Raw genomic sequence first — 12,607 nt, forward strand, 5'->3', positions numbered from 1 at the left:
ATCGTGAACGATGTTGAGGGCTGCCATCACACCATCGATGTTGTTGCAGGCTACAAGATCACCTTCCATGAAGAAGAATGGGACAAGATCCTTTTGACGGTCATGGAACATGGAAACCCTAACATCACCTGCCAGGAGATTCCACTGCTGTAGTCTGGAGCCCAACAGCTCTGCCTTACTCTTGGGTAGTTCCAAATCCCTGACAAGGTCATTCAGTTCACCTTGTGTTATGAGGTGTGGTTCAGAGGAGGAGGTTGGGAGAAAATGTGGGTCCTGTGACATTGATGGTTCAGGACCAGAAGTTTCATCCTCTTCCTTGTCTGACTCAAGTGAGAATGATTCTGGTGCATCAGGAACCGGCAGTCCTCCTCCGTGGGGTACTGGGCGTATAGCTGATGGAATGTTTGGATAATGCACAGTCCACTTTTTCTTCTTTGACACACCTTTCCCAACTGGAGGCACCATGCAGAAGTAACAATTGCTGGTATGATCTGGTGGCTCTCTCCAAATCATTGGCACTGCAAAAGGCATAGATTTCCTTTTGCTGTTCAACCACTGGCGAAGATTTGTTGCACAAAATCTCCAATTTTGCAGCCAAAATAAAGGTGATACTGCACTTTTGTGATGCAAAAGTCACTTCACCACAAACATAGCAGAAGTTATTTGCACTGTTCACACAAGTACGAGGCATCTCTGCTCACTTTGGCTAAACAGAAATGTGTCCCTTTGCAAAATCAAACACTGACAAATAAGAGCACGACACTGTATGATTTCTAGAGCTGATATAGGGCAATTTGTTCAGCAGAGTGATGTAAGCTTCGTTATGATTGCATCATCCATGACTTCTAGGAATAACATGATGCAATTCATATCATGTATGACTCAATACCAGCTTCAGATTGCATCATTCATTGTTTTGCCTAAAAAGCAAGTACTGTCCAAACCCAGTCATAGATTTATTCATAGATCCAGTCAAAGATGTATTTTAGTCATTTCTGGTTTAAATTGAGATCCCTTCCCTTTATAACTCACTTATCCTCCGCCATTCCCAAGTCAAGGGTCGTATATACTGACCCAATAGCATATCGTGAAAACTAGAGCCAATCAACAATTTTAAGCATAATTTTCATTCTCAGTGACCCAGAATTAGTAAAGTTTGACTACATTTATTTCAGAAGCATTTTGGCTGTAGAGCAGTGTAATGATCTGTCTGCTGGGAAATGTGCTGTCCTTTTTCATTAAAGGGGTGAACTGACTTTGCTCACTTGTTGAAATTGAGCTGTTGACACACAAGGATACTTTGAACCTCTCTGTCCCAATCCAACTATGTACGAACTACCAGGCCATTGTGCTTTAAAGGAGTAGACTTTGCCTAAAAATCCTCTGCTTTTACACCTTCAATATATTTATATTATGGACCAAAAAATATACTTTTCATTCATGTCTTATGCACAGTTATTGGATCTATATTGGCCATTTGATAGTCCTCTCTACATGAGAGTTTGGATGGCAGAGTGTAAGGGCAGAGGCCTGGAACTTGAATGTTACGTTCAAGAACTTGCTTCACCATGTGCTTCCTGTGAAACCTGGGCTGAGTCACTTACTTTCTCAGTTTCTTTGGATGTCTGTTCTCCATCTGAAAAATGGGGTTAATAGCACTTCCTTACCTAACTGGTGGTGTGATTAAAGAGTGTGAGGTGCTCAGATACAAGTTCTGTGTGGCCTATGACAGGGTAGCCTGCCCTCTTAAGGGCAGTAGTGACTTGAGGTTAGCCCACTACATCACTTTGGTGTGGCCCTTTTTTTAGGTTTTTGAAATGTCCAAGACAGAGACACATGGATGTAGGAGATATTGGTAGAGAGGAAGCAGTCCCAGGTACTTGGAACGAAATCTGTTACTGTGTTTTTAAGGGCATAGGGCTTGGGAGCCTTGCAGAGAGGACAAGTCAAGGCTCCCTTCTCACCCAGCCAGTTGGGGATGAGCTGGGAGAAGAGGACCAGCAATAAATACCTCTTCCTTCGTAGCAGGGCAGACACCAGCAGGAGAAGATGACTGGCCCACAGAACCCTCTGAGCCTGAGGACTAATTGGGGAGGTGGAAGGGTTCAGCTGAGGGAGCAGCTGGCTAAGGCCCTACAACTGGCTAACTTCCATCCTAGCTCAAAGGAGGAGAGCTGGGGCTCCTGGGTTAATGAGAAGAGATAGTAACTGCCTGAACTAGTCTGCTCGGAGGGCTGGGGCTCCTTTTTAAGGAAACCCAGAGGTGAAAGGTAACCCAGAAGGTATGGGGAATAAGGACCAGAAGGCAGGTTTCAGAGAAACCCTGAATGCCAGAACCACCTTCTGTTTGGGGCTTTCTGTCAGGATTTGTTATCCCAAAAGGATTGAACTCAGTGAACCACTTGGCGGCTGAGCCGCTTGATCCCTGAGAGAACCAGAAAACACTGGGGAGATGCCACACTTAAACAGCAGGGAGTGCTACAGGGCAGTCATACCCTGTCAGAGGTCCTTATAAGTAACTAGGAAAAATAGGTAGTGGAGGTGAATTAGTCCCTAGTTCAAGGATTGGCAACCTTTGGCACATGGCCCACCAGGGTAAGCCCCCTGGCAGGCCGGGCCAGTTTCTTTACCTGCTGTGTGTGCAGGTTTGGCCGATTGCAGCTCCCACTGGCCGCGGTTCGCTGCTCCAGGCCAGTGGGGGCTGTCAGAAGCAGCGTGGGCCGAGGGATGTGCTGGCTGCCCTTCCCACAGCTCCATTGGCCTGTAACGGCAAACCATAGCCAGTGGGAGCTGCAATTGGCCGAACCTGCAGACGTGGCAGGTAAACAGACCTGCCCCGGGGCTTACCCTGGTGGGCCGCGTGCCAAAGGTTGCTGAGCCCTGCCCTAGTTGGAGCTTGGGAGAAGTGAAGAGGGGACAGTAGTGTAAAAGTTTTTCATTTGATTACTTTGCCTCTTCTGATCTGATCCCCTTACTTGACAGGTTAATTTCAGAAGTTTAGGTCAAGTATGTGGCAGTACACTTATGATAAAGGATAAAAAATAAGAACAAACAAGCTGAAGCCATACTTGGTCAGGCTCTTCCCCTTTTCTTGGGGCTTTGGAGCTCTAACATATTTACTTCAAGGGGGCATCTGACTTTCAGAAAGCACTGAGTGCCCGCCCTCTGAGAATCAGACTCCTTCAGAGTGTCTCAAGTAGGGTGTCAAAAAATTGCAGCGCCCAGGATTATTAATCACTCGAAAATCTTGGCCTTTGTATTCTGAAATTTTCACTTAGACTTAGCCTCAGCATTTTAAAGACTTTACGCAAATAGTGGCTTAAAACTTCAGTTGAAAGCTAAAGAAACCAGTTCACATAGGAATGTAAAGATGCCATCAGAACCTTTCCCAACGACTCCAAGAAAAACTTTACATTATTCCCTGCAAACCCACTCCCCAGAACCTTCTACATGCCTACCCAGGGAACCCAGGCAGACCCATCATATCTGGCCATAGCACTCCTACTGAAGGAATATCCGGATTTACAGAAACCACTCACCACCTCAGATCACTTACCACAGAAAGGGCCAGCTTCCTCCAAAACACTACTAACTCCTTCCAGAAACTCTACAACATTAGCAACCTCCCACAGATTACTATCTGTCACCTCCCTGTACACCACCATCCTTCCCCATGACGGCATTGCTATTTGTGTCTCATACCTACAAGAGAACGTACAACACTTGGAAATCTGGCCTAAATTCATCACTAGACTAATCCATTTCATTCTCTCACAACAACTTCGCATTTAACAATGAATACTTAGTACCCATGACTTTTCCTAAGGTTTGGACTAGATGGCTCCCCCAATACCCCAGCCTCTTCATGGGCCACCTGGAAGAATTTCTGGAAGTATGCACCATGAAACCAATGATATACACTGAGATACATCAATGATATTTTCATTCTCTGAACAGATGATCTAAACTCCCTCCATAGATTTTTCTCTCTAACTTCAACCACCACCCATCCATCAAACTCTCCAGAACAGTCCCACACCAGCATCAACTTCCTGGCCACCATGGTGAGCTTCAACAATGGAACCCTACAAAGACTATTTACAAGAAACCCATGGATCACCACCATTACCTTCACAGATCCACCAAACACCCTCTCCTCCTCCTCTCTCTTCCGCCCTCCCCCTCCCCCCCCCAAACACCAACAAATCTGTTAGCTACAGCTGGGCACTACAGAATTCTCTCTGAAGAGAGGTGTATATCCCATACTTCCTTAAAACTGCTTTCACCGAACAAGGACACTCCAACAGAGAAGTAGATTGCATCATGGAAAAGGGACACCCAAATACCCTGAGAACCTGCTTTAATACAGAAAAAGAAAAATAAACCCACTGACCACACACCTTGTCACCTATCACCCCACACTTGAAACCTGTACAAGGTATCAGACAATTGCAATCCATACCTCATCCAGGCATCAAATGCCCCAACAACAATGTGGGTGAAACCAGAAAATTCCTGTGCGCTCGAATGAACACTCTCAGAAAAATAACAAGGCAAAAAACACCATATTCCCTATGGGTGAGCACTTGTCAGATATGGAGTTGTCAGTTTCTGAAATCTCAGTCCTCATCCTCAAAGGAAACCTGCACAACACCTTCAAAAGACAAGTTTGGGAACTTAAATTCGTATCTGTTAGACAGAATTAACAGAGAAACTGGTTTTATAGCTCATTACAAGAAGTTGTAACACGCCTCGCTGCCTGTTAACCCTTATTGCTCACTTTAAGTGGTCTTCTACAGCATGTATGAACCCCATATGCTTAATAATCTGTCCCAACTTGTATTGGGTTTAGACACTCTGGTTTACCTTCTCCAGACCTGAAGAGCAAGTCCATGAAGCTCAAAGGCTTGTCCCTTCCACCAACAGAAGTTGGTCCAATAAAAGATATTACCTAACCTATCTTGTCTCATATCCTGGGACCAACATGGCTACAACACTGCAAAGAAACCAAATGCAAATATTATGTTTGCAAATGTTGAGTCTTTCAACCCTGTGTTGGTATTTGCATCAGTAGTCCTATTGAATACTAAAACAGGAGGAACAGTAGAACAATGAGAATTAAAAAGTGGAAAAAAATAAGCATTATTAAAGAGACCATCAAACTTTCTAAATAAGGGCTTGGAAATAGTTTATTAAACTCTCTCCCAAACAATAGATTAATAAAGATGGCAATTGAATGGTGGGGTTTAATCCTTGCTTCTTGTTGCATCTTTAACTGCATGTTTATTGACTGTTAACTCCTAGCTCACCATATTATCTCCGAACTTACCTGTAAAGCACATAGCAAATTGGCACTTCATAAGAAAGGAATAGGAAGCCCAGGAGAGATGTTTTACCCAGAATGGAACTAATGAGACAATAAGTGATATCAGGACCTCACACTACGACTGAGAAGCTAGATCAGCAATAGTACAGCTTTGCTGGTACTACCATGTCACAAGACTTTTGTAGCCATAGCTATGTTGGTCACAAATCACACCCGTGACAGACACAGCCAGCTGGCAAAAGATTGCAGTATAGACCAGTGGTTCTCAACTAGGGATCCGGGGCTACAAGCAGGTTTCAGGGGGTCTGCCAAGCAGGACCAGTATTAGATTCACTGGGGCCCAGGGCAGAAAGCCTAAGCCCTGCTGTGCAGGGCTGAAGACCTGGGCCCTGAGCCCCACTGCCCAGGGCTGAAGCAGAAGCCTGAGCAACTTAGCTTTATGGGGGCCCTTGTGGCATGGGCTCCAGGCAGTTTCCCTGCTTGCTACCCCTTAATGCTGGCCCTGGCTTTTATATGCAGAAAACGGTTGTGGCACAAGTGGGCTGTGGATTTTATAGCATGTTGAGGGGGGGCCTCAAAGAAAAAGGTTGAGAACCCCTGGTATAGACCTGACCTGAAGTGGACTAAAACCATTTGAAAGAAATCACTCTCTTCCCAGAAAAGGGGAAATATGAAGTCCACCTTCTCTAAAACCAGATAGGGCGCCATTGAACATAAACTTTAAGATCTAACTTTGCATTCTTGAAGTCTTGCAAAAGGTTATGCTCTTATAATGAACTAGTTTTATCATTTTGAAACAGCATCTTGTGTATCTGAGACTGACTTTAGGAAACTGGTGCATGAGAACAGTCACTTCACTGGCATAGCAACAAGTATAACTTAAATGTTTATGAATTCGAGTGTAGTGTCTTTTTCCTCTCTCTCTCTCTCCTTGTATTCTAATCAGCATTCTATTTAACTCATTTAATATAGATTATGTAGTGATTTTTAGGGTCTTAATCCTGTGTACAAACATCTCTATTTACCCCTAATTGTATTAAGGCTGACAAAACTATTTCCTTTTTTTGAGGGAGGAGACAAACTTTACCCACACGTGCATTGCACTCTGCAGCTAGTAACAAACTTAAATGAACTGTATACAATTACATTACCTAAATGTGCCTTTGCCAATGTGTGTTACTGGATGCATATGGGGCACGTTACTTAAGGTGCCTATATGAAGTCATGTCTGTGAGTACATGGGGCACTCTTTGGGACCCTGCCTAGTATGTGCACAGATTGTGGTGGTCAGTTCTGCAGTGGCTATAGCCTTATGGGACTTTAATAGATTCCTGTATGGAAGTCTATACAGTCTTGATGGCTGGCTGTAAAGAAATGCCCTGGGGGCAGGTAAACTAATTTGGGTTGTATTTGGAGACTGTAAGGAAGGGGACTCATTTAGAACACTTGTCTATTACTACAAGTAACTCTTTGGTCTGTTCTTTCCTCAGCATTCCGGCATCTGTGGAGGACCCTAACCAGAGGCAAGCAAAAAGACAAAGATTAGGTATTGCATTAGTGCTTATCTCACTACTTGTCTAATGTTTTTTAGAGACTAGATCTTTCTCATGTACCCAGGAGTCCGGAGCTTTTGTTTCAATATTTATGAACATTGAAATAACCTGCATGGTTCTTCAAACCCCTCCTCACCTGCTCCTTCTAGAAAGGCACTCTAGTTGTATAGATGGCCACAAGAGGGGATCATCGGGAGCTAATGGGGCTAAGTCCCACCCATGTTCTATCTGCAAGTGGCTGATTTACTGCAGGGTGCTGTACTGCATGCTGCCACTGTGGTGGGGAGAGAAGTCTGTGGTGCTACAGTACACAAAGTGCCACTGGACTTCTGGCCTGAGCACACAAACTTCAGGAAGCGCAGGGAGGAGGCTAGAGCAGGGCATAACACTTTGATGCATTTCAAATCCCAATCATATGCTCCTTGCTGCATCTGTTTTTCATTTCCTGACTCTGAAACAAATAGCATTTGTGTTTAACTGGGTGGCAAAGAATTCTGAGCTGCATGTGGTGAAGGGTGTCTGAGCCTAAGGGGGATTTGGGAAGGGATTCTGAGCTGTTGAGAGGCTAAGCAAGGCGAGGCAGAGTTTTTTTTTCTTTCTAGGGGAGAGAGTTTGGGTGTTTTGGAGCTGGTTGTAGGGAGCTGATGGAGTTGGGAAGGTTCTGAGTTGGGAGCTGGGAAGGCTAGGTTGAGTTCCTGGGGAAAACGTTATACATTCAACATGAGTTGGAGGGGAGGAGGAGGTAGAGTAGAGCTAGATTACAAGGGGAGAGGTTGGGACTAAGAGGGTGTAGCAAAGCTGTCGTGGATGGATACATGCTGTCCTTGACAAAGAAGTGCCTCATTTCTCCCAAAAAGGGGAAGGAATAGGGAGGAAAAAGAGGGCACTCTTATTTTTGCCTTGCACTTTCCACTAACCTCCATTAGCTCTCACCAAAATACTTCCCTGTGGTGCCCTTAATACTGACCCATTTTTCACTTAGTTTGCACCCTCGCCCACATGCAATCTGCAGCTCCACCACTTTTTACGCACTAGATAGTTAAAACAGAGCAGATATTGTTGCTATCTGAAATGACTTGAGTTGGACCTAACTAGTCAGCATTCTCTTGACTGAAAAGTGGAGATGTGGACACTGAAGTCCCTCTGCTTAAGGTCTACTTCCAGCACAAGTACTGATGAAAAGTAAGATCTATCTTTAGTTATTTTGCCTGACAAAGGACATTGCTGTTCTCTCTGAGAATATTGGCTGTCACTTAGTGGCAGTGGTATCATCATAAGTTAATGCATTTTTGAGGGTTGGAGAAAGTCCTCGGGGAAACCAAAGTTATAAAAGGGTCTTTTTTTATTTTTTGTTCCACCACTACCCCTCACTTTGAACAGTGTACAAGTCTCCGTAAACAGAGCAAATTGGTATTTAGCAATTTTAACTAGTATCTGTGAACAATACATAGCATGAAACTTCTATGCTTAAATATCATACTCTTATTTTCAGATAAATGCTGACCTCCAGAGTATAACTTAATTTCTGACTTTAAAAAAACACCGTTTTGCTAGAGGATATGGAGCCAAAAATAACTGCTAACCTTGAGGGCTACCATCAGGCTGGCTGCATGTTGCTTTTGTATTTTCAATAGTAAAAATAGTCTTTGAAAAGCTTGTCCCCTAGAGTTTAAGGGATTACTGTTTTCCCAACCAGTCAAGGATACATGTAAATAAAGCCTGAAAAGGTTGATAATGTTCTGAATAACCTGAAGTGTAAACTTTTGCATGCAATGATACTCTAGCTGAGAGTGCCTGAATTTAAAAAGTGGAAAAAATCCTTATGTAGACCAAATGTTTTATGGTCTTCCTGTGTGTGTTTTTGTTTGTTTTCTTTTGTTTAAGATTATGTTATCTCTAAATTGACGAAGACTGTACAAGGAGTTGCCAATCTAATTAAATTGCCATCCCAGCTGACCAGTAGGTATCTGAAGACATCCATTTGTAATGGAGCTCAAAGTGCAGAATCTACGGATGAGGTTAGTGGGGATTCTGGGCGTAAGATTGTTTCTAGCTGTAATGTTTGAATACATACAACACAAAATAAATGAATGGGACCAGTCTACTCAGTGACTGCTTAGAGTTGGGTTTGTCAAAAGTCATAAGGTCTGGTGGTGTTATCTTACTTTTAAGATCATAGGTATTGCCTCATTCAAGTTTGAATCCTAAGACTGAACTTCTGCTGTTTTACTCCTGGACATCTTTACAGTATTTTAAATTTACATATTGTACTCTTATATTCTCCTACAAATGGTGTTGTGATTTTGCTCTCAAGCTTGTTGTATTTGAAGAGTCCACATGCCTCCTGTCCTGGTAACTAATATGAATAAGTGTTTCCTGAATAAATGGCCCTACTAGATGCACTTACATGCCTTCAGCTAGTGTACACAACTGGTATTTAGGTGCAATGTGTACAAAAGCTCCCCTCTACAGTAACTCCTCACTTAACGTTGTACTTATGTTCCTGAAAAATGTGACTTAAGTGAAATGATCCCAATTTCCCCATAAGAATGAATGTAAATGGTGGGGGGGCAGGTTTGGGTTCCAGGGAAACTTTTTTTTTTTTTTTTTTTTTTTTTTTGCTGTACAGTACTATAGTTGGGAGGTGCCCCTGCCTTACCCCACACAGGCACAGCCCACTGGCACTGAGTCAATGAGGCAGGCAAGGAGGCTGAAGGTGCTGTAGGCTAGGAGAAGCATGTTGCACAGCAGCAGTGGCAGCTTCCCCTACTCTGCAAGCACCAGGGGCAGAGGGGTCAACCCTCGGCCCGCTCACGCCCCCTCCTTCCCCCAAGCCTCCACCCTTAACCCGCCTCTTCTTCTCTTCCCCCTCCTTACTCCGCACACAGTGTCCTCATGCCTTCCCCCTCCCTCCCCTGCCTCCTGCCTGCGGCAATCAGCTGGCTTGCAGCGTTCAGGAGGCAGGAAGGAGGGGGAAGGAGCGAGGACTCGGTGCACAGGCTCCCCCTGCCTCCTGAACACCGCAAGGCAACTGATTGCCGCGGGCAGGAGGCAGGGGAGGGATAGGGGAGGTGTGCTGTATCCTCACTCCTTCCCTCCTGCCCCGGCAGTCAGCTGGCTTGTGACCTTCGGGGGCAGGAGGGAGGCTTGAGGAGCAAGGACTCGGCACGCAGGCTCCCTCCTGCCCGCAGCAATCAGCTGGTTTGCAGCGTTCGGGAGGGAGGGGGAGCCTGCCTGCCGAGTCCTTGCTCCTCCCCACTCCCTCCTGAACACCACAAGCCAGCTGATTGCTGCGGGCAGGAGGTGGGGGGAAGAAGGGGAAGGCAGTGATCCGCGGAGTCTGCTGGGGGGGGAGGCGTAGGGGGGCTGCCAGCCGTGGACGAAGCAGGCAGCCAAATGATGTTATAATGAAGCATTGCACAACTTTAAATAGAGCATGTTCTGTAATTGAGCAGGGACGTAAGATCAAAACAACGTTAAGCAAGAGGACATTAAGTGGGGAGTTATTGTACTTAGCTTGCATGTCTGTGAGCTGGATTCTTCGATTGCTAGGTTGGACAATCTGGTTTATAGTCTTCTGCCTTATCAGCGCCAGTAGGACAATCCAAAGAGACTTAGGATGTTCTAGTGTCTTCTAAATAGCATGTAAATTTGCTAGTTTACACAGTTTTGTTTTCAAGGAACAAGCTGCTGGTTTTAAGATGTTGTTGGTTGTTGTTGTCTTGGAGACAATTGAGAGGAATTCAAGGATAGAACTCAGTTCTTTAATTTATGTGAAGACTGCTCTAAAGATTGTTCACTTGCTGTAATTCTAAAAGTCTTTCAAGGATGAGAAAACCTTATTCAAGATTGATTATTATGTGGTAGCACCCCAGGGGATGAGTGTAAAGTCAATGGGGTTTTTGCTCCAAACTCATTTAAGTGGGATTTTTAAAAAAAGTGCACATGTGGACTCTCTAGGAGCTAAAGGTTGGGTGTGGTGTTTTTTTTTTTTTTTTTTTTTAAAGACACTTTGTAGAAACTGCAGAGACCTATGTTCTGCCAAGATCCAAACCAGTCAATCTGGGTCACTGGATGAATAGCATGGTTTAACTCTAATTTGAGTGAGTAGACTGTGAGGTTGCTTTGATCCACATCCAAATTGCGTTTAAATGGTTCCTTGTTCTTTTTAAGACTTTTTCAAATGCTTCTGATTCTTCGACTGACAGACTGACAGACTCTGCACCTGGAATAGAAATGCTACAACTGGGTAAGACTGACACGAAGCCACCGCTTTTTCTTCCTTCCTCTTTCCCCCTATCTACTAAAATGCCCAGCAGGTGTATACAGCAGCATTAATACTTTCCACTTGTATAATGTCTCTTGTGTAAGACTTTAAGTGCTTTATAATTCTGAATTTGGTAAGAGCAGTACCTCTAAAATCTAGAACACTAGAGGATGAACTCTTGCTTTCTTTCCTGCTTCCTTCCATTGCCACTGACATTAGCCAGATATTTTTGTTGCAGCCATTTCAGCATTAAGTGTTACAGCCTTCTCTTATGATGTGCATCATTCTGGATGGCTGTGCCATTAGTGTAAAGTGTGCCTGGAAAGCTTCCTAAACAGTCTTGTGTAATATATATGATTAACCTGAAATAGAAAAGCACTAGTCTAATGGAGCAGTTTCTATTCAGACAAGTGACTTCCTTCATTGAAGTGGCTGCTGAAAAAGACAAACAATGCCCTAGTGTGATACCTAAAATCTTTTAAGTAAGTTTACATGTTGGCTTAACACATCTAAACTAAAATGCATTTGTTTTTTGTGAGGCTTTTGTAAATACAAACGTCTAAGACTCTATCACTCCCCTCTCACAACTACTGATGTCTGGTACTTTTTTCCATAGATAAGAAAATATCTTGTGGCACTAGCGTTTGTCCCAGTAAAGAGACAGTACCTATTTCTTGCAGGACTGTGCCTTGTCTGAGGTAAAATTTTTGTGGCTGTCTTTTTTTATATCCTCCCATCACCCCTCAAATCAGCATCCTCTACGCTCCTCCAGAATATAGGTGTCTGCCCACATTTGCTGCCTAATACGTTTTTTTTAAATCCATTTATATATAGTAGTGCTTGGCTCTTTCCAGATGCAGAGTATTACCGGGCACTCCGCTGAACTGCAGTACTGTCTCCTATCAATGTATTAAACTCTTAAACTTGTACAGCTCGACGCTAAGATGTAATATAACTAGTCCAAAAGGAAAGATTTGGGTAATAAGTATGTAAAGGAATCTGTGAAGCTGGCTTGCCAGCAGGGAGCTCATCTTTAGGAGGAAAAATGTACATTAAAACCTTCAGGTGGGAGGGAAATTGCACACACAAAGTAGACCTAGGGAGGGTGAGAGAGCGCCTGGGGAAGAGCTGGGGAGGCAGAGCAAAGAGTTCTGGGGGAACCTTGCAAAGGCCAGAGGAGATGTTGAGGGGTGGCTGGGTGGAGAAGTGGGATCTGGAAGTGTGAAGAGATGGGGAAGTTATGATTTGTGTCAGTTCTTGAGCTTTTGGGGACAAAGGAATGGGGAACTTTGAAGGGGCAAATAATAGGGATGTCTGGGGACAAAAGATTGGAGGCTTTCAAGGAACAAAAATGTAGGAGTTTTGGGAGAAGAGAGGAGGAATATGCAGGGGTGTGGAATAGTCTTTTGTTTGAGAGAGGTTTTAATTACCAGAAAATTGGGGGGAACTTGGTGTAAATTA

General features: G+C 44.1%; 1 protein-coding gene across 9 annotated transcripts in view; it reads left to right on the plus strand.

Moving 5' to 3' along the window:
* The window catches only part of SENP2 (SUMO specific peptidase 2), a 62,388-nt gene that overhangs the window by 20,368 nt on the left and 29,413 nt on the right, over nt 1-12,607 (plus strand). For all 9 annotated transcript variants that reach the window (XR_010590148.1, XM_065556188.1, XM_065556189.1 and 6 more), the window contains 4 exons: nt 6,817-6,872; nt 8,764-8,897; nt 11,053-11,128; nt 11,763-11,844. Coding sequence is in view for 8 of the 9 variants with exons in the window: in XM_065556188.1 (XP_065412260.1) it covers nt 6,817-6,872; nt 8,764-8,897; nt 11,053-11,128; nt 11,763-11,844 (348 nt within the window). In the remaining variant the exon portion in view is untranslated. The remainder of the gene's footprint in view (nt 1-6,816; nt 6,873-8,763; nt 8,898-11,052; nt 11,129-11,762; nt 11,845-12,607) is intronic.

The sequence above is a fragment of the Chrysemys picta genome, chromosome 9 (assembly GCF_011386835.1).
Source record: "Chrysemys picta bellii isolate R12L10 chromosome 9, ASM1138683v2, whole genome shotgun sequence".
NCBI lineage: Eukaryota > Metazoa > Chordata > Testudines > Emydidae > Chrysemys > Chrysemys picta.